This window comes from Canis lupus, chromosome 18 (genome assembly GCF_011100685.1).
Source record: "Canis lupus familiaris isolate Mischka breed German Shepherd chromosome 18, alternate assembly UU_Cfam_GSD_1.0, whole genome shotgun sequence".
NCBI classification, from domain to species: domain Eukaryota; kingdom Metazoa; phylum Chordata; class Mammalia; order Carnivora; family Canidae; genus Canis; species Canis lupus.
Genome location: NC_049239.1, coordinates 56451354 through 56472973, shown reverse-complemented (window position 1 = coordinate 56472973; position 21620 = coordinate 56451354). Strand labels below are relative to the sequence as shown.

General features: G+C 45.6%; 1 protein-coding gene and 1 long non-coding RNA gene across 7 annotated transcripts in view; both read right to left on the bottom strand.

Annotated features, from left to right (window-relative positions):
* Nucleotides 1-2284: 2284 nt before the first annotated feature.
* On the bottom strand, nucleotides 2285-3255 carry LOC119877222. Its single transcript, XR_005372984.1, has 2 exons — nucleotides 3204-3255; nucleotides 2285-2477 (listed from the first exon to the last, which is right to left on the bottom strand). It is a non-coding gene; the product is annotated as an uncharacterized LOC119877222 (long non-coding RNA).
* A 25-nt stretch (nucleotides 3256-3280) lies between these two features.
* LOC119864288 (rho GTPase-activating protein 20-like) overlaps nucleotides 3281-21620 on the bottom strand; it is a 49232-nt gene continuing 30892 nt past the window's right edge. For 3 of the 6 annotated variants that reach the window (XM_038564457.1, XM_038564455.1, XM_038564458.1), the window contains exons 6-8: nucleotides 21047-21208; nucleotides 19215-19324; nucleotides 10077-10422 (exon numbers count right to left, since the gene is read on the bottom strand). In XM_038564457.1, the coding sequence (XP_038420385.1) occupies nucleotides 10377-10422; nucleotides 19215-19324; nucleotides 21047-21208 (318 nt within the window). In that variant the 3' untranslated portion in view covers nucleotides 10077-10376. Of the gene's footprint in view, nucleotides 3341-10076; nucleotides 10423-17898; nucleotides 18700-19214; nucleotides 19325-21046; nucleotides 21209-21620 lie in introns of those variants that run through there. The other 3 variants (XR_005373696.1, XM_038564456.1, XM_038564459.1) reach the window with 3 other exon arrangements.

Here is a 21620-nt window from a genome sequence, read left to right as displayed (position 1 = left end):
TAGTGAAAAAATAATGAGATGGAGAAATTCACCTGCATAAAATAACATGAGGTAGTACTCACAGCCAGGAAATTCATCAATACTCAAATATGATGTCTAATTACAGTTTATTTTTTTTTAATATTTTATTTATTCACGAGAACACACAGAGAGAGAGAGGCAGAGACACAGGCAGAGGGAGAAGCAGGCTCCATGCAGGAAGCCGACGTGGGACTCGATCCCGGGTCTCCAGAATCACGCCCTGGGCTGAAGGCGGCGCTAAACCGCTGAGCCACCAGGGCTGCCCTAATTACAGTTTAAAACAATGATTATAAAGATAGCAGCTGGCTGGAAAAAGAACACAGAGGAAAACTAGAGAATCCCTTACTGTAGAAATAAAAGAACTAAAGTCTAGTTAGGCCAACGTTAAAAATGCTATAACTGAGATGCAGTCCCAAGTGGAAGCCTTAAAAACAAGGAAGGTCATGGACCACAGAGGCAGACTTAGGGAAGTCAGCCACTTATTAAAACAATAACATTCATATCATAGGAGACTCAGAAGATGAAGAGAAAAGGTGGGCCTTGCTCAGCCATTAGAAACGACAAATACCCACCATCGCTTCAACGTGGATGGAACTGGCAGGTATTATGCTGAGTGAAGTAATTCAATCGGTGAAGGACAAACATTGTATGTTCTCATTCATTTGGGGAATATAAATAATAGTGAAAGGGAATATAAGGGAAGGGAGAAGAAATGTGTGGGAAATATCAGAAAGGGAGACAGAACATAAAGACTCCTAACTCTGGGAAATGAACTAGGGGTGATGGAAGGGGAGGAGGGTGGGGGGTGGGGGTGAATGGGTGATGGGCACTGAGGGGGGCACTTGACGTGATGAGCACTGGGTGTTATTCTGTATGTTGGCAAGTTGAACACCAATAAAAAATAAATTTATTATTAAAAAAGAAAGAAAGAAAGAAAGAAAGAAAGAAGAAAGAAAGAAAGAAAAAGAAAGAAAGAAAGAAGAAGAAAGAAAGAAAGAAAGAAAGAAAGAAAGAAAGAAAGAAAGAAAGAAAGAAGAAAGAAAGAAAGAAAGAAAGAAAGAAAGAAAGAAAGAAAGAAAGAAAGAAAGGGTGGCACCTAGGTGGCTCAGTCAGTTAAGCTTCTGCCTTAGGCTCAGATCATGATCCAGGTCCCAAGGCAGGCTCCCTGTTCAGCAGGGAACCTGCTTCTCCCTCTCCCTCTGGCCCTCTCGCTCATGCTTTTTCTCTCCTCTCTCTCTCAAATAAATAAATAACATCTTTGAAAAAGAAACAAACAACCAAACAAACAAACCCAGAAGGAAGAGAAATCTCCCATGTAGAAGAATTTCAAACAATTTGTACAGACATTCCACCCTCAAGTTGATGAGCGTAGCTTCCCACTCTTATGTGTGGAATACACATAGTAACTTCCTTCTAAAAAATATATTATGAAAAAGTTAAAATAATAATAATAATAATAATAATAATAAGAAGAAGAAGAAGAAGAAGAAGAAGAATCACTTTACTATGGAGAAAGCTGACAAACATTACCTCAGCAAGATGATCAGATCGATACCAAGACTGATAAATCATGTTGATAGTATTTATCCTTTATACGATATAATAAAAATGGCAGTATATCTCTGTATATAATCCACAAAAACAGTTCAGTCATGAGATAAACAACAGACATGTCCCAACTGAGGGAAACTTTACAAAATACTCTACTTCTCAAAGTGTTCCAGTTCAACAACAACAAGAAAAGGCTGAAAGACTGTCACAATCCAGAGGAGCCTAAGAAAACATGAGGACAAATGGAATGTGATATGAGGGATGGTAACTTAGCAAAAACTAAGGAAATCTGAATAAAGTATGGTCTTTGGCTAATGCAAATATTTTAATATTGATTCATTAGCTAATATTTGTACCGTACTAAGATATCAATAATTGGAGAAATTGAGTGCAAGTGCATGAGAATTCTCTGTACTATCTTCTCAATTTCCCTATAAATCTTTTTTTTTCTAATAAATAAGATTTATTTTGAAAATTGACTTAAATGAATCAGGCTCCAAGTGTGAAGACATTTTAAGAATACTTTAACTTTTGCCTTATTCTTAAAGAGTTCCTTCGATGGGAACAAAGTAAGATTTTTATGTCAGAAGGAAAGAAAAACACTTATGAACACGTATAATGCCTCCTCAATCTGAAAAGCAGGAAAGGATAATAAATAGCAAAAATCAGATAAAAATACTTCTATTATAATAGACACCATATTGCAAGTGCATTTAAAATTAGCAATGCATAACATTTATTTCCTTGACATTTGTCTTCCAAAGAGTTCACAGTTTTTCAGTGTCAGTTGAAACAGGGGAAGAATCTCAGGGAAGAATCCTTCACGTAATAAGAGGACCATTGGTAATAATGTCTCTCGGTTCTTTCCAAATCCGTAAAGATGCATTTCCTGATGAGTGACTGAGCTGTGAAGAAAGAGATGAGAAACCCTCATCCCTCTGAATTACTTGTGTCATAATATTTTAACCATAGTACTACGGATAGTAAATTATCCTTATTAACAGGAAATACGTCTCAGATTGGAATCTGAGCAATCAGATGGGCAGAGAAAAAACGCTTTGACTCCTCTTCATCTTTTAAAGACAAAGGAGAACTTTTCCATGTACAAAGTCAGTTGTCAAGATAGCCTTAGGGAATAAGAGTCTGCAGCATCGAATCCCGCTGCACAGCCCAGGACGCCGCGCTCCTGATCCCAAATCCCTGGGCCTGTCCCCCAACACAGGCTGCCATGCTGAGGTCATTTGCAATTGCTCTCTTAGGAGCTCCGGGGAAGGGGGAAGGAGATAAATAGGATGGGACGGGACGCGTGGAGGCCGAGAAAATTAAGGCCATTCCACTTTAAGTTCAGCGTTAGCACACGTCCAGCCATCCCAGGCCCCTGCAAAGAAGAGCTGAAATTTACATTACTTCAGTTACAGGAAAAAAACAAAAGTTTACAGCTTAATGTCCTAGAAAGCCCCACAATAGAATAAAAATTGAGCCCAGGCCAAGGGTAGGAAGCCCCTATTGAATGAGAACAGAGCTCAGTGCCCTTGAAGGCCCCATACCAAAATGTAAACAGAACTTGAGGAATTTCTCCAGCCCTTCTGGAGGTCCCCGAGACCAGCCCTTAAAACGAAGCTAAAACCCACCTCGGGGTCCAAGTCCCTGCTCCGCTGTGTCGGGTGTACTTGGACCCAAGCTCGAGCGTGTAAATCAACCCTCGTGTGTTTGCATCGGTGTCGGCTTCTTGGTGGTTTCTCGGATTCGCAATCTTGGGCACGACCGTCTGAGATAAAAAAACAAAACCAAAAGAAGCAGGCAGAGTGAACGCAGGATTCTGTGAGAAGCGGTGGAGACCCGGGGGCTTGGAGGCTATTCTGTGAAGGCCCCTGCAGACTGGGGGGTGGGATGCTCAGCCCCAGAGCCAGAGGACCCAGGGTCCCCAAATGCATCCTGCCCATCAGCTCTGAGTCTCAGGGAGCAGCACAGCGCCGCCGGCTGGAGGCCAGAGGCGCTGATGACCACCCCGCCTCTGACCCCGGAGGTGCATCTCCCAGGCAGATATGCACCTGACAATCAGCGCCACGGCCCATCCGCAGACCCCGCACAGATCACTCGCTGCCACCAAGTTGTCGGACCACAGAGGCTGCAGAGCTTCAGCTCTGCCTGGAAAGTAGGGTCTAACTTCTTTTGTACTTTGTGCTTTATTTTCATTTATTTTCTTTGATTCTTTTTTATTAATTGCTTTCTTTTAATTTTTATGTATGTACTTTACATATTTCTTAGGTTTGTTTACTTTCATGGTAGTTTAATTGTGTTTCTTATTTCGGGATTTAGAATCTTTTAACAAGCAGGCCAAAATAAACACAGAATCTGGTGTTTTTTGGGGAGGGCAGTTGTTATTGTTTTTCTCGGTTTTTCTTTTTCTTCCTTCTTTCTTTTCTGGAAAAAATAATGAGATGGAGAAATTCACCTGCATAAAATAACATGAGGTAGTACTCACAGCCAGGAAATTCATCAATACACAAATATGATGTCTAATTACAGTTTAAAACAATGATTATAAAGATAGCAGCTGGGCTGGAAAAAGAGCACAGAAGAAAACTAGAGAATCCCTTACTGTAGAAATAAAAGAACTAAAATCTAGTCAGGCCAACGTTAAAAATGCTATAACTGAGATGCAGTCCCAAGTGGAAGCCTTAAAAACAAGAAAGGTTATGGACCACAGAGGCAGACTTAGGGAAGTCAGCCACTTATTAAAACAATAACATTCATATCATAGGAGACTCTGAAGATGAAGAAAGAGAAAAGGGGGCAGAAGTTTTATTTGAACAAAGTATGTCAACTTCTCTAATGTGAGGAAGGACACAGACACTGAAATCGAGAGCACAGAGAACTCCCAATAAATTCAACAGAAGCTGACCATCATCCAGGCACATCAGAGTCAAAGTCACAAAATACACAGACAAGAAAAGAATCCTGAAAGCAGCGGAGGTGGGGCTTTGGGGGTGGGGGTAGTCCTTAACAAACAAGGGAGGATGAATCAGTGTGCAGCAGATCTGTCCACAAACTTGGCAAGCCAGAAGGAAGTGGAAGGAAATATTCAATATGCTGAATGGGAAAAGCATGCAGCCAAGAATTCCTTCTTTTGTTTTTTTAAAGAATAATCATCAAAATTTATTTAATCTCCCTAGGAAGAAATTAAAAATTTCTGAACATAAAATGCCATTTTCCTCAATCATAATAGCAAAAGTTTTTTATGTTTTTAAATTTCTTTTTATAGGAGTCCAATTTGTATGAATTCTTTCTTCAGCAAGGGTGTCATTCAGGATAGAAGGAGAGATAAAGAGTTTCCCAGACAGGCAAAATATAAAGGAGTTCATGATCACTAAACCAGTCCAGTAAGGAATTTTAAAAGGGACTCTTCTAGTGGGGGAAAAAAAGAGACCAAAAGCAACTAAGACTAGAAAGGACCAGAGAACATCACCAGAAACACCAACTCTACCGGTAACACAAAGGCACTAAGTTCATATCTTTCAATAATCACTCTGAATGCTGATAGACTAAATGCTCCAAACAAAAGATATAGGGTATCAGAGTGGCTTAAAAAACATGATCCGGGATGCCTGGGTGGCTCAGGGGTTGAGTCTCTACCTTTGACTCAGGGTGTGATCCTGGAGTCTGAGATCGAGTCCCATATTGGGCTCCTGGTGGGGAGCCTGCTTCTCTCTCTGCCTAATTTTCTGCCTCTCTCTCTCTCTCTCTCTCTCATAAATAAAATCGTTATTAAAAAAACAAGATCCATTTGTATGCTGCCTACAAGATGCTCACCTTAGACCTATAGACACCAGCAGATTGAAAGTCAGGGGATGGAAAATCATCTATCACATTAATGGACATCAAAAGAAAGCTGGAGGACCCATACTTATATCAGACAAACGAGATTTGAAACCAAACCATGGGGGACACCTGGTGGCTCAGTGGTTGAGCATCTGCCTTCGGCTCAGGGTGTGATCCTGGGATCCCAGGATCGAGTCCCACATCGGCCTCCCTTTGGGGAGCCTGCCTCTCCCTCTGCCTATGTTTCTGCCTCTGCTTCTCTGTGTATCTCTCATGAATAAATAAATAAAATATTTAAATTTCAAAAAAGAAAGAACAAATACTGTAAGAAGAGATGAAGAAGGGCATTATTTTATAATTAAAAAGACTCTCTATCAAGTTCAAACAACTAAATATTTATGCTGCCAACATGGGAGTACCTAAATATAGAAACCAATTAACAAAAAACGTACAGGAACTCACTGATAATAATACAATGACAGGGGCTTTTAACACCCACTTATGGCAATGGACTGATCGTCTATGCAGAAAATCAACAGGGGAACAATAGCCTTGACACACTGGACCACACGGACTCAACAGATACAGTCAGAACATTTCATCCTAAAGCAGAATACACATTCCTTTCAAGTGCACATGGGACATTCTCCAGAACAGATCATATCATGGGCCACAAATCAGCCCTCAACAGGTACAACAGGTACAAAAAGGTTGATATCACACCCTGTACATTTTCAGACCACGATGCTATGAAACTCAAAGTCGACAGTAAGAAAAAATTTGGACAGACCAAAAATACGTGGAGACTATGAACATCCTACTAGAGAATGAATGGAGCAACCAGGAAATTAAAGAGGAAATTTAAAACAAATGAAAATGAAAACATGTTTCTCCAAACCTCTAGGATGTAGCAAAGGCAGTCCTAAGAGGGAAGTACATAGCAATACAGGCCTACCTCAAGAAACAAGAAGTCTCCAATACACAACCTAACCCTACACCTAAAGGAGCTAGAAAAGGAATAGCAAACAAAGCCTAAAGCCTACAGAAGAAGAGAAAAAATAAAGATGAGAGCAGAAATAAACAATACAGAAACAACAAAACAGTAGAATGGAATAACGAAACTAAGAGCTGGTTCTTCAAAATAATTAATAAAATGGATCAAGCCCTAGCCAGCCTTATCAACGAGAAAAGAGAAAAGACCTAATTAAATAAAATCACAAATGAGAGAAGAGAGATCACAATCAACACCAGAAAAATAAGACAATTATAAGGGAATACTATGAAAGATTATACGCTAACAAACTGGGAGACCTGGAAGAAATGGACAAATCCCTAGAAATGTGCAAATGAGAAAAACTGAAATAGGAAGAAATAGAAAATGTGAACAGACCCATAACTAGCAAAGGAATTGAATCAGCAAGGCACCTGGGTGCCTCAGTGGTTGAGCATCTGCTTTGGCTCAGGTCATGATCCCGGGGTCCTGGGGGATCAAGTCCCACATCAGGCTCCCCGCATGGAGCCTCATTTTCCCTCTGCCTATACCTCTGCCTCTCTGTGTCTCTCATGAATACATAAATAAAATATTTAAAAAAGAAAAAAGATAAAAAGATGAGAAAGGACCCAAATAAAATCAGAAGAAAAGAGAAATAACAACCAACACTAGAGAAATACAAACATTTATAAGAGAACATTATGAAAAATTATATGCCAGCAACCTAGAACCTGGAAGAAATAGATCAATTCCTAGAAATATATAACATAGCAAAAATAAAAAAGGAAAAAATAAGAAACTTGAACAGACAGATAACCAGCAAAGAAATTGAATCAGCAATCAAAAATCTCCCAACAGGAGACGCTTAGATCAATAGAACAGAATGGAAAGCCGAAACAAGATACAAACCTGTAACTATATGATCCATTAATCGACAACAAGGCAGGAAGGAATATCCAATGGCACAAAGACAGTCTCTTCAACAAACCCTAACCCTGACCCCAGGATAAGAACAAATGGTGTTGGGAAAACCAGGCAGCCACATGCAGAAGAATGAAACTGGACCACTTTCTTACACCATATATATAAAAAATAAATTCAAAATGGATTAAAGACCTAAATGTGAGACCTGAAACCATACAAAGAAGAAAAGATAGGCAGCAACGTCTTTGACATTGGCCATTGGATCTTCTTTCTAGATATGCCTCTGAGGTGAGGGAAACAAAAGCAAAAATACTATTGGGACTTCATCAAATTGAAAAGCTTCCACAAAGTGAAGGAAACAACCAAAGCTAAAAGGCAACATACAAAATGAGAGGAGATATTTGTAAACAACACATCCAATAAAGAGTTAGTATCCAAAATACATAAAGCAAATGTAAATCTCAGCATCCTAAACACAAATTATCCAACTGCAGATGGGCAGAAGACATGAATGGACTTTGTCTCTGACAAGACATCCAGATGGCCGCCAGACACACGGAAAGACACTCAGCGTCACCCATCATCAGGGAAATGCAAACCAAAACCACAATGAGATGTCACCTGACAGCCGTCAGAATCGCTAAAATTAATAACACAAGAAACAACAGGTGTTGGTGAGGCTATGGAGAAGGGGGAGCCCCCTTACACTCCTGGTGGGCATACAAACAGGTGCAGCCACTGTGGAAAACAGTGTGGAGGGTCCTCCAGAAGTTAAAAATAGGGAATCCCTGGGTGGCGTAGTGGTTTGGCGCCTGCCTTTGGCCCAGGGCGCGATCCTGGAGACCCAGAATCGAATCCCACGTCGGGCTCCCGGTGCATGGAGCCTGCTTCTCCCTCTGCCTGTGTCTCTGCCTGTGTCTCTGCCTCTCTCTCTCTCTCTCTCATAGAAAAAAAAATAAAAATAAGAAGTTAAAAATAGAGCTACCCGACTATTCCAAAATTGCACAGCTAGGTATTTACCCCGAGGATACAAAAGTAGTTTAGTAGATTCGAAGAGGGACACGCAGCCCAGTGTTGGTAGCAGCATTATCAACAACAGCCAAACTGTGGATACAGCCCAGATGTCCATCAACAGATGAATGGGCAGAGACGATGTGGTAAATATACACACTGCGACATCATTCGGTCATCAGAAGGGATGAAATGAAGCCATTTACAATGACGTGGGAGAAGTGGAAAGGACTTACGCTAAATGAACAGTCAGTCAGAGAAAGACAGATACCAAATACCATACAATTGCATTCACATGTGAATTTTAAGAAACCAAACAAACTGGCAAAGGGGCGGAGGGGGGGGGGATGAGAGAAGCAAACCAAGAAACACACTCTTAACCACAGAGAATAAACTAATAAATACCAGAGGAAGGTAGGGGGGATGGGGAATCAGGGGATGGGGATAGTGGAGGGCACCTGTGACCAGTACCAGGCGTTGTATCCAAGGGTTGAATCACTATGTGGTAAACCTGAAACTATATCATACTGTGTTTACAAACAGGAATTCAAGTAAAACTTTAAAATAATAATTGGTAGTATTGATGAAACATGTGCGCACAAGAGATAAAATCAGAAAGGCAACTGAAAATCCAAATAAAGAGTATTTAAAGCCACAAATCCCCTCCTTAGCTCAGCTCAGGGGAAGCCTGCCATGCCAATTCTCACCCCAGCAGAAGCCTGGATTTTGATTCTCTGGGGAGGCCACTGACTTGGTGGAGTCAGGCTATCTTTGAATCCAAAACCTAAATAGAGTGCATAAAACTAAACTGCCAAAGATGCTAGAGTCCAGAGTGCAGTCTAGAGTCTAGAGTGCAGGCACATGCCAAGACCCAAACTCTAACCATACACAGACATAACCCTAACCCTACACTTAAGCTCAGTGTTAACCTAACCCTTAAACAAGACCTATCACTAATCGAAAACCAAACACAAACCCCAAGACCGAAACACATTCACTGAACCTTCCTGCCAACCCTCACCCTAACTCCTAAACCTATTCTAAACCCTTAACCCTGACCCCTACCTTAAATCTAACCCTAACCTCTATCCCTAACCTTAACTTAATGTACCCTATTCCTATAGGAATAATCCTATTCCTAACCTTAACCTGTACCCTAACCCTAACCCTCTAATACTAACCCTATCTCATACCCCAAAGTGTACCCTAACCGTACCCTAAAACTAACGCCTAACCCACTCCCTAACCCTATCTCTTACCCTTTTCCAAAACCGTACCCTGACCCTGACCTGACCCTAACCCTAACCCCTAAGCAAACACTAACCCTAAGCCTAGCCCTAACCCCTATCCTAAACTTAACCCTTGCCCTAACCCTAAACTTAGCCCTAACTTTAACCCTAACCTGTAACCCTAACCCCTAACCCTAACTCACACCCTAACCCCTAACCCTAACTGCAAACCTAAGCCCAACCCTAACTCTAACCATAACCCTAACCCCAACTCCTAACCTCCAGCCCTAATCCCTAAAGCCTAAACCCTAACCCTAACTCTAAATCCTGTCCCTAACCCTAACCCCTTTCCCTAATCCCTAACCCCCATCCTAACACCTAACCACTGACCCTTACCCTTACCCCTCATCCTAACCTCTAATCTGTAACCATAAGCATAATCACTAACCCCTAACATCTAACCTAACCCTAACCATCAACTGCCTCCCCTCCCCTGACCCTACCATTCATTCTACCCATTCACTTACCCTGTGGTTCTGAGTAGTCCCTTCTGATGTGGACGTGGCCCCCAACGGCGCCTCCAGAGTCCTCCACAGGGTCCTGAGGAAGCCGGGCTCCTGTGAGTGTAGACATGGCCCCACGTGTTCCTGAATCATAGTCAGCAGGTCCTGAGGACGATGGGGCTCCTGTCACTGTGGACTATGCCTCACATCCTCTGGAAGCCTCACAGCAGGTCCTCAGGAGGCCGGGGGCTCCTGTCAGCCTGGACATGGCCCCACGTCCCCCCGAAAACTCACCATGGGTCCTGAGGAGGCTGTGGGCTCCTGTCAGCATAGACGCAGCCCCATATGTCCCGAAGCCAAAGTGCAGGTCCTGAAGGAGGACGGGGGTCCTGTCAGGGTTGACGTGGCCCCACATTTTCCTCAAGCCTCACCATAAGACCTGAGGAGGCTGGGGGCTCCTGTCAGCATGGACGCGGCCCCAAATCTTCCCAAACCTTCACAGTGGGTCCTGAGGAGGCCAGAGACTCCTGTCAGTGTGGATGCGGCACCCACATCTTTCTTAGGCCTCACCACAGGTCCTGACAAGGCTGGGGTCTTCCGTCCGCATGGACGCATCCCCATATTTCCCGAAGTCTACATCGGGGGTCCTGAGTAGGTCAGCGTCCTGTTGTGTGGACGTGGCCCCATGTCCTCCCGAAGCGTCCCCGCGGGTTCTGAGGTGGCCGGGGATCCTGTCACCGTGGATGCGGCCCCCATCTTCCAGAAGCCTCAACTTATGTCCTGAGGGGCCCGGGAGCTCCTGCCAGAGTGGACGCGGCGCCACATCTTCCTGAAGCCTCCCTGCAGGTCCTGAGGAGGTTGCGGCTCATCAGCGTGGACGCGGCCCCACATCTTCCGCAGGCCTCCCCAGCACAGGCGGGCTCCTGTTAGTGCAGGCAGACGAGGCCTACTGCGCATGCGCGCCCCCTGGGCGGGGCCTGGGCTCGGGCGCCCCCTGCCGGACGCTCAGGCGCTGCAGGAGGCCATGCAGGAGGCGGCGGCCCCGCGCACCGGGCCGCACCTGCCTCCTTCCAGGCTCCAGCTGTGGCCTGTGAGCTTCGGAAACGTCTCACTGAAACGGAGCCCAACACCCGGCTTCCCCAGAAATACTTAAGGACAATGAATTGGAGCCCACAGAACGCGAAATGAAATGTGGACCAGACTTTTACCACGTCCTGCAAAACTCACTCAACCCTCTTCCACTGTGGGTGGGACCGTGGGCTGGTGCAGCCGCCCTGGAAACAGTGTGGAGGCTCCTCAGGAAGTTACAAATAGAGCCGCCCTGCGACCGGCAGGTGCACGGCCTGGAGCTCACTCCGAAGATACAGATGCAGTGAAACTCGGGACACCTGCACCCCAATGTCCACAGCAGCCGGGTCCACGGTAGCCACACTGTGGGAGGAGCCTCGGTGCCCTGTGGCAGATGATGGATAAAGAGGATGGGAGATAGATGATGGTCATAGAGAGAGGAATGGTACTCAGCTATCAAAGGGAAGGAAATCTTGCCATTTGCAATGACGTGGATAGAACTAGAGGGATCATGTTAAGTGAAATAAGTCAGTTGGGAAAGAGAATGACCGTGTGGTGTCATTCATAGGTGGAATTAAAGAAGCAAAGCAGATGGACATCTGTGAAGGAAGGAAAAACAAATAAGATGAAAACAGATGCAGGAAATACAGACTCTTAATCATAGGAAACAAACTGAGGGTCGCTGGAGGGGAGGAGAGGGGGGAGGGGATAACAGGGGACTGGCATGAAGGAGAGCAGGTGATGTCACGAGCACTGCTGTTATCTCCAACTGGTGAATCCCTGAATTCTTCCTCTGAAAGTATAATACACTATACGTTAATTAATTGGGTTTAAATTAAATTAAGTTAAAAAAATCAGTTGTATCAGAGCATGTTTCCTTCTGGACTCTCTGTTCTGCTCCTTCAGCTTATGCCGGGACCACCCCCCGTGGGTCTGGTTTGTTTAAGTAGGCGCCATGCCTCGTCCATGGCCCAGCCCAGGGCTAGAACTCACGACCCCGAGATCAGGACCGGAGGTGAGGTCAGGATGCTTAACCCACGGAGCCAGCCAGAGGGCCGAGAACCACACTGCTTTATCCTGTGTCTCTGTGACAGCATTTGAAATAGGAAAGTGCTGCATCCCGCTCTGCCTTGCTTCTCCAATACTGATTTGCTGTCCGGGGTCATTTGTGGGGGCGGATGGAAGTTATGGGTTTTTTTTTTTCCTATTTCTAAGATCTGCCACCATGATTTTGATAGGAATGACATTGAAACTGAGGGTGGCTTCAGGAACTGCGGACATTTTTACAAGATGAGGCTCCCACCCCACGAGCCCAGGATGGCCTCCCAGAGCCTGGTGTGGCTCAGTGCACAAGTCTTGTGCTCCTTTGGTTCAGTCTCATTATTTATTCTCTGTGATGCTCCAGAGAAGGGAGTCACGTCCTTCATTTCCTTCCTGAGTGCTCATTGTCAGGACACAGCAAGGCTACTGAGCTCTGTAGGGTCAGTTTGTGTCCCGTGACTTTACTGAACTCACTCCTTAGTTCTAACAGGATTTGGTGGAGGCTCTCGGGTTTCCTGTTTCTAGTACCGCGTCTTCAGCAAATAGGGACAGTGTGACATCCCCCTTCCAGGTGTGGAACCTTTGCTGTTTCCTGTCTGTTGACTACATTAGGACTTCCAGCGCTGAGAGAGGACCTCCTTGGCTTGTTCCTGCTCAGGGGAGACGATTTCAGGTTTTCACCCTTGAGGATGACGTCAGCTGCGGGCCTTCCTAGCGACCTTTATTCTGTTGATAGACATTTCCTCAAAACCCACTGTGCTTTTGATGTTGTATTTTGTCAAATGCTTTTTCTGCAACTCTTGAGAGGATCGTATGCTTTTTGTCCTTTCTCTTGTTTTTCTTTTTAAAAAAGATTTTATTTATATATCCTTGAGAGACAGAGAGAGAGAGAGAGAGAGAGGCAGAGAGAGAGAGAGAGGCAGAGAGAGAGAGAGGCAGAGACACAGGCAGAGGGAGAAGGCGGCTCCATGTAGGGAACCCGACGTGGGACTCGATCCCGGGACTCCAGGATCACGCCCTGGGCCGAAGGCAGGTGCTAAACTGCTGAACCACCCGGGCTGCCCCATGTCCTTTCTCTGGTTAATGTGATGGATCCTGCTAACTGATGGACAGAGGGGCCATGGGTAGGACATGGGCAACATATGAACAATAGTAACAGCTATAAGCGTCTGGTTCTCAAATAAATAAGTCACAGAAATTTAGAAAGTACAGCCTAGGGAATAGAGTCAGTACTGTTGTGACAACTTTGTACGGGGACAGACGGTGACGCCACTTCTCGTGGGGGGAGCTGAGTAAGGCACAGAATTGTCGAGTCACTAGTTGTAGCCCTAAAACTACTGTCACATTGTGTGTCGACCGTATTTCAATAAATATCAAGGAAAAGGGGTTTCTGGTAGGACTCCCGGTGGGTCCGTGAAAGGCATTTACACGGTCGTTACACACACGAAGGCACCTCTGCAGAAGGGATAAAGATGCTCACATGTCTTCATGTTAATTTTTAGAAGATTTACTTGAGAGAGGGTGCAGTGGGGAGGGGCGGAGGGAGAGGGGGAACCTGGAGTGGACTCCTCACCCATGGGAGCCCAAACCCCACGCGAGGCTCCACGCCACAACCTCGAGATCCTGACCTGAGCCAAACTAAAGAGTTGACGTGGAACCGACTGAACCACCCAGGAGCCCCTCAAATGTTCTTAAGTGCAACCCCATGCTGTGAACTCTGGGGGTCGGGGGGACGTTGTGACCCTCAGTCTGCCTAGAACGGCGGAAGGCCTGCAGGGCCCGAGGATGGGAACTGAGGATGTGGGAGGGTGCCTGCATCCCCTTTCCACCCGGCGCGGGGACAGGACCCTCCCCCGGGACCCTCAGCCTTCAGGGTGAAGGGCTAAGTGCTGATTGGACCCCGCCTGCCCACAGTCATGATGCGGGACCCCATTGTGGGCGGAACTGTGCCGCCCTCGGGTTCCACTGCTGCCTGGCGCTCACTGTGCATCCGCAGACCTTCGAAAGCACTCGTGCTCCGGATCTGGCTCACAGCGACCTGACTCTCCCGCTCTCCCCAGTAGCCCAGAACTCCCACTCTCCCAAGGTCCCCAACTCTCCCACTCTCCCCAATACCCCAGTACTCCCACTCTCCCCAGTTCCCCAACTCTCCCACTCTCCCCAGTACCCCGGTGCATAAAGAGGAGGCACTCACACAGCGAAGGGTCACAGGTGAGTGGCCGCTGATGCCTGCTCCCCGTGGGCCACTCTGGGGCCTGTGGGTCCAGGGTGGGGGTGCTGGCCTCCCGGGCTGGGGTCCAAAACACCCCGACCCCAATGCGATGACCGTGAGCAGCTCCTGCAGCCCTTCCACAGCCCCACAGGGTGAGGGCGGCCCCTTAAGGCCCTGTCCAGGGAAGGAGGCTGCAGTTTAAGTTCGGCAGCTCCCCCAGGACCCCCGCTCCCCTGTAAGCCCTGTGCTGTGCAGGGAGACCCAATACATGACCTTTCTAGCCCATCCTAGATGCATGGACCCCGACAGGGATGACACCCCCCCGCCCCACCCTGTGGTCAGAGAAGGACGGTCAGGGCCTGCTGGGTCCCCCTGGCCCGTGAGCAGGCTTGCTCTTCACGCACTGGAACGCGGAGTCCCTCGTGTTCCCCCCAGACCCTCCTCAGGCTATTCACGCATCGTTGCCCTCAGGGTGGGGAGTTTGGTCGCACTCTTGCTGGCATCAGGTTTTAATTTTGATGAAGTCCAGTCCGTTGCTTTCTCCCCTTGGTCGTTGTGCTTGTGGAATCTAAGAGAAACCTTCGATCTCCCCCGGGCTGGGAGACATCACCCCGAGCATCAGATTGGCAGTTCCCTGGAGCCTCCTGGGTCCCCCACCCGTGTGCTCCTGATATGGGGTGGGAGCGCTCTGTGATCCCAGCATGACGGCATGTCCTGGGACAGTGGCTGGGAAGGTGGACTGTAGGTGGGCGAGCGACAGACAGGCAGTGAGGGCCTGTGTGTGATGTTCCAGCCCAGCCTGTGCCCCTCAGGGCTATGGGGTTGTCTCCGGCTCCGGTCAGATGGAGGGGGACCTGCCCTTGGGGAGCACCCTGATGCATGTGTCCTCGGAAGGTTCTCATGCGCCGTCATTCTTGGATGTGTTTGGATTGCAGCACCATGCAAGAGGACCCGGAGACCCTGCTGGTCTTGCAAAGGGCCAATGTCATGGCCCAGTACCATCAGGTGAGGCCCAGAAGGGACCATAGACACTACACACCCACGACAGGGGGGGACCATACCTGCAAGAGCAGGGGAGGCCCAGGAGAGGATCAGAGCCAAGGATGAGCCAGGTCAGCCCAGACAAGGACCATAGTCACCAGGAACAAGTGAGACCCTGGGGATGGTCCCAGTATCAGTAGCAACTAAGGGTACATCCTGGATCCTAGTCATTGGTAGCTGAGGAGCCCAGTCACCAGGTATGGTGAGGCCCAGGTGGGGACCACAGTCACCAGGTCCAGATGAAGTCCACAGCTACCATGTCCAGGTGAGGCCCAGGTGGGGACCAGAGTCACCAGGTCGAGGTGAGGTGAAGGTGGAGACCACAGTCACCAGGTCCAGGTGAAGCCAAGGTGGGGACTACAGTGCCAGGTCCACATGAGGCCCAGATGGGGACCAGAGTCACTAGGCCCAGGTGAGGCTCAGTTGGGGACTAGAGTCACCAGGTCTGGCTGAGGCCCAGTTGGGAACCACAGTCACCAGGTCCAAGTGAGGCCCAGATGGGAACCGCCTTGATAGAAATGCGAATTCTAGCTGTTCTCTCTTTAAATCTCAGGCCAAATTCATAGGTTTTCTGGATGACTTGAAAGTTAGCTAGGTAATTTGGTGGGGACAGGTGACTTGGGGATCCCTACTCTTCGGCCATCTTGCCCCTCTGACAGGAAGATTTTTAGCAGTGAACAGTAAAGTCCATTTATTAAAAGTTGTTATTAATTTGTGCAAACAAACTTCTGTCTCCTTAAAGCAACTGTGAATCACACATATCCACACTGGCTAGAAAATTTTGTTAACCTGAGTTTCTAGATTATTTTCATTATGTGAGTGATTTCTTTGCAAAACTAATTCCTAAAAGAAGTAGGGCAATGTGACAAGAGAAACAGCCAAGCAACATGAGAAAAAAGAAACCAACAAAAAAATGCTAAGCATTTTTCTTGGGATCAGAGAAATCCTGATCGTGTAAGGTTTTTTCACCCTGCCCTGAGAAAAACCAATTCCCTGACTCAGATGCTTCAGGAGAGAACTGGGTTTCTGATCCAGTAAATCGTGACTGCCTCTGGCACTTGGTTCCCACAGCTGTGGATGTGGCCTCAGACCAGCTTGGTGGTTTCCAGGCTGCACTTGGAGGAGTTGGAAGGGCTCTGGACATGCACCTTAGGGGCAGCCTGGGATCCATACCCTACAGCTTTTAATTGATAGGTACACCAACTCACATAAAACTTTGCTAGAAAGAAGTCGAATTGTGAGTTTTAAGTTTGAGTCCTTTATGCTTTTTTCTAGAGCCACCAGTAGCTTTATAATAGTGCTTCTGAATTGACTTTCTGATATTGAATTGTAGTCCAGATTTTGTAACTCTGTGGGAGAGAGGACTGTTTCTTTCTTTTGAGGTGAGTTTTTCCTTCTAGTCATTTTGCTCAGTGCAGAGTGGCCAAAAACAAGTTGTATTGGGAAAAGGAGAAAAAGAGAGGACAGAAAGAAGGAAAGAAAAGAGAAAAAGAAAAAAGGAAGAAAAAAAGAAAAAAAGAGAGAAGAAAAAGAGAAAGAAAAAGAAAGAAAAAAAGGGGGTGGGGGAATCAAACAAATCAAAAAGCAGAAAAAAACAACAAAAAGAAACAAACAAAACAAAACAAAACAAAACACCGGGGAGTATCTTCTGATTCTGTATACTTTAAGTCCCTTGACTTCCCCTGGAACTTGTCTGTCTAGCTGGTCTTCTGGGGGAGGGGCCTGTTGTGCTGATTTTCAGGTGTTGGCACTTGGGGGAGCTGCTCTGCCCCCTGCCTGGTGCAGGGCTCAGTGGGGGTTGTTTACCCCGTGAGGCCCCAGGAGGAACAACCACAGTGGTGGCAGCCAGCTCTGGAGCCCTGGATTCAGCTCCTGCAGTAACTATGGAGCTCTCAGTCTGCAGGGGCCTGGAGGCTCTGGGGGCGGGGCCGCTGATCTGCTCAGCTCAGGGCAGGAGCGTCCTTGCTGTCCTGTGCCCTCCTGGCCTCTGCCTGTCCTGGGGGGAGGCCAGATCCTGGGCTGTGTCCCTGGCGCCCTGTGATCCCGGGCCTGTGCTGTTGGATTAGCGCTCCCAGCGCACAGCCCCCTCCATGCGAGTCTCTGCCGGAGCCCCTCCAAGCTGCTGCCGGGTCTGGCCGTGTGCGCGCTGCAACCCTTTAGGGAGCTCCGGGCACTCTCCCCAGGGTGCAGGTGTCTGTTAGTGTCCCAGGGAGCCTGAGGGCATCCCTGCCCCTCCTGGGGTCCTGCTCTAACTCCCTGGGAGCGCCTTTCCGCTGGGGAAGATTGGTGAAGCTCCTGCTTCTCTGGGACCAAGCTTTCCTGTCCTGGGGGCATGTGGCTTTAGCCTGGCTCCTCGTGGGGCCCCTCCCCCTTGGATGCCTTTTGTTTCTTTATTTCTTTTTTCCCCGTCTTCCTACCTTGATATAAGCGTGAACTCTTCTCACTGTAGCATTCCATCTATTCTCTCTTTAAATCTCAGGCCGAATTTGTAGGTTTTCCGGATGATTTGAAGGTTATCTAGGTAATTTGGTGGGTATAGGTGATTTGGGGACCCTACTCTTCCACCATCTTGCCCCTCCTCGCCAAGTATTTTTCTAAATGAGCCACAACTTGCAGAGCAAGGCCAATGTGTTCGGAGCCATGGGTGCTCATAGTGCCCGAGCCACCTAGGATTTGCCAGTAATGACCAGAAGTGCTGGGTGTTGTTACCATTATGTCATGAGGAAGCCATGGCTTTGCCCAAGGTTACAAGCTCCCCCCTCAAGGATCAGGCTGAGAGTTGAACCTTGGCTTGTTAAACTCTGGAGCCCAGGTTCTTTTCTATCATATTACACCACTCTTCTCTCTCTTTTGTTTAGTCAGTCTAGTATTGAATCTCCTGGATGGGAAAGAAGCAACTCAACTGCTCTGTGTTTCCCACTTTATCAACACCCCTTCCCATATTCCACCAGAGTAGAATAACAAACTCTGCCACTCCAAGGAAGCCTAGGAAGATGTGCACCTTTCAGAACTGATCCATTCTATTTGCTACTACACATTTCATATTCAAATCATGGATTCTAACCCCAGGGGGCACAAATGAGAGCTCTCTCTACCTTTTTTATGAAGTTGTCTTCCAATTCCAAGCTGCAGGAATTAGGTGGACAAAGAATGCTTGGGGCTATACACACTGATAAATTATAAGTTGTCATCTGATTGGATGAGGATTGTTGCTCAATGTTGTATAACACTCCAAAAAAGTATTGCAAGAGAACAACATTCGCTTTTGGTCACTGGGCTAGAAGCCTAAAGTCAGAAAGATGCATTTGAATAAGGCAAGTCATTGTATTTAGGAAGCTGGAAGTATAGAGACGGAGAACAGAGAACATCTTTCTAGATCCAGTACACAACCCATTGTAACAAAGTTCCAGGCATGAACGTATACAAAAATGTTTCACCGAATTCAATTTCTGAGCTAACCCACTCTGGTTAAATGTTTGACAAACTTAAGGTTATACCACTGGCTGTTGATGCTCTACCATCTGTCTTAGGCCACTGAATTTTCTCTACCAGGTTCATATATTCAGAAGGTGTACAGTGACTAAGGATTCCCCATTAATAAGGTCAGGAGAAGTACAATAATAGCCATAAGATATGCCTATTCTGAAACTGGTCTCCATGGGTGAGAAGAATTGAAACTCTTGGGCATTGAATGCTATTTTAGTGGCCAAAGTGGCAAAAAGTAAGACAAAATTTTCCTAATAGTATATTGGCTGTATTTCTGAGACATGACCAGAGTAGAGTAATTATTGCATCATTACCTCTGGGCCGCATTTATTTTCTCCTCCTCAGTCACTTCATCAATAACACCAAGCCATATATCATAGAGGTCGGATGAAAGAATACTTCCTTGGATTCTTCGAAGATAATCCTTATGTGGATAAAAAAAAAATAGACACGCACACACACACACAATAGAAAATATATATTGGAAATATTACAGAGAAAACACTTAGTTGAAAACTTCAGTTCAGTCCCTACTTCCTTCATAGATACCCAAATTGACCCACACGGAGCTCAGCTCTGACTCTCCATTGACTTGCACAAGCAAAAGCAGGTGTGTGGATTTTCTCCAACAAAAACAAAAGCATCAAAGCAGAGCCTAGGCTTCAGTGGAAATGAAGACAAAGCTCCCTTCTATCATATGGCACTTACTCTTTTGTGTGCTTTTTTGCAAACTACTACAAAAGCTACTCTCATAAATGCTTCATTCTTCCTTTCTTTAACTATACAAAAGTAGACAGTCTAATGGCAAACTCATGATGGTCCTGAGGATATATTCATTTCTAGTGTAGGCCAATTCTCCAGATAGTTTGACATGATACTTTTCAGGCCAAGGTTGCAGAGTCCGATTCTCCACAAACATTAGTCAACTTTAGGAAGGGAAATTTTTAGAAATGTCTAAGGACTCTATGCACACGTGGTCACCATATAGTCTGTGTTTATAACACAGAAATAGAAAAGACCCTACTGTCTTGCTAGAAACATCAATTCCATGTGTGCACCTTAAAGAGGGCAACACTTACCATGCTATCCAAGTACCTAATGTATCATCATTCTTTCCCCTGTCTCTTGATGCTGGTAGTGGGCAGGGACTATTGCTATTTATCGTGTAGTTGAACAGTAATGGGGGACAAGGAAAGACCAAATGTGACAAGGAAAGACCAAATATGACCTTGATTCTAAGAGTGTCGTCATTACTGCATTACCATAGATTTGACCAGAGCTGTTAGCAAGTGCCAAGGTAGATGAATTAAATTTTTTGTTCTAGTTCTCACTTCTTTCTCCATTTACTGTTTTAGCAATAGAACTGGATATCTGTGATTTAGCTGTATAATTTCAAAATTAATCTATTTCTTGAGTCGATCTATTGAATTTTCAGAATTCCAAACTACTTTTGTCTGTTGCACCTACTCCAAAAGTTAGATTTATTAAAAGAGGCATGTAGCAAGAGCTGGTTACCATGTCATTATAGCCTTGGATGGTGGGCTAGACATCACAAATATTAACGAAAGGTTGCTTAGGATGTGGTGGAAAGAGACACAAATGGCGAAATCCTTCCTCCATGACTTATAAAGTAAAAGGCATTAAGAAAGAGGAGACAGTGATGGTTAGGAATGATTTGGTCGCTTCACCGAGCCTTTTTGGATTCCTCATAAAGTAAACATTTGCTTACTATTGTGAACTTCTATACCTATTTTCAAATGTTTCATATGATTTTTCTTTTGGAAACTGCCTTCATTAGGAGGGTGGTGAGGAAGTCATCAAAAGCAGGATGTTTGCTTTGGTAAACATTATGTATGTGGCAGTGTATATTTTGAAGTTTATTATTATTACTAGTAGTCATTTTAGTATTAGTATTTTGCATGGAGTCCTCAGGTGGCCGGTGTGTGGTAAAAACAGAAAGTATTTCTAATGTATGGGACTTTTAACTCCTACAGTAGCTTCCTTAAATTTTTATTTCATGAAGTATTTTTCAGTTTGACAAGTTCTTAATCAGTTATGCCTATGATGGTTCCTGGGCAATCATAATGAAAGGCACCAATCACAGCTTCAGTTACTCATGTGTGGATAAAGCTAGAACTTTCCCCACCTTGAAAACAGATGCTACCACAAGAACAGATTCGCTGTCCAAGTTAACTGTGTCCCCAGAATTTAGTTTCTCCTTTAGGATTCTGCATGATTTTATACTGGCTGATTTTCTGAAGATGCCTTCCATGAATGGCCCTTTCCAATTGATAAAGGAAAGCATATCCTGTAGGAAAAAAAAGAAAAGTATATGGCATTTCATATCGCAAGCCCAGAGCAAAAGCTTGCTTCCTTTTTGAAAGAGCTAGGCTATGGGATGGTATATGGTTTTAGAGCTGGAAGGACTAAAGTCAATTTAGATTCTTTAGTCAATGTCTCTCTATAGTTTCTACCCAAACGTCCACCTTATGGTCATACACTGAAACATTTTAATCACTTATTGTAATCAGATTATTTCATTGAATTTACCCTTTTAAATCAAACTTCCTTGTTTCAAGTCCTTTGTGGAATCCTCGTCTGTCTCCCACTTTACCAGTCTTTTCTTATTTCCTTACATAGATGCTCTTCCACAAGTATGGAAATCTTTTTGCCATACTCATTTCCCATTTGTTGATTCCTCTTTAAGTGATTGTATCCTG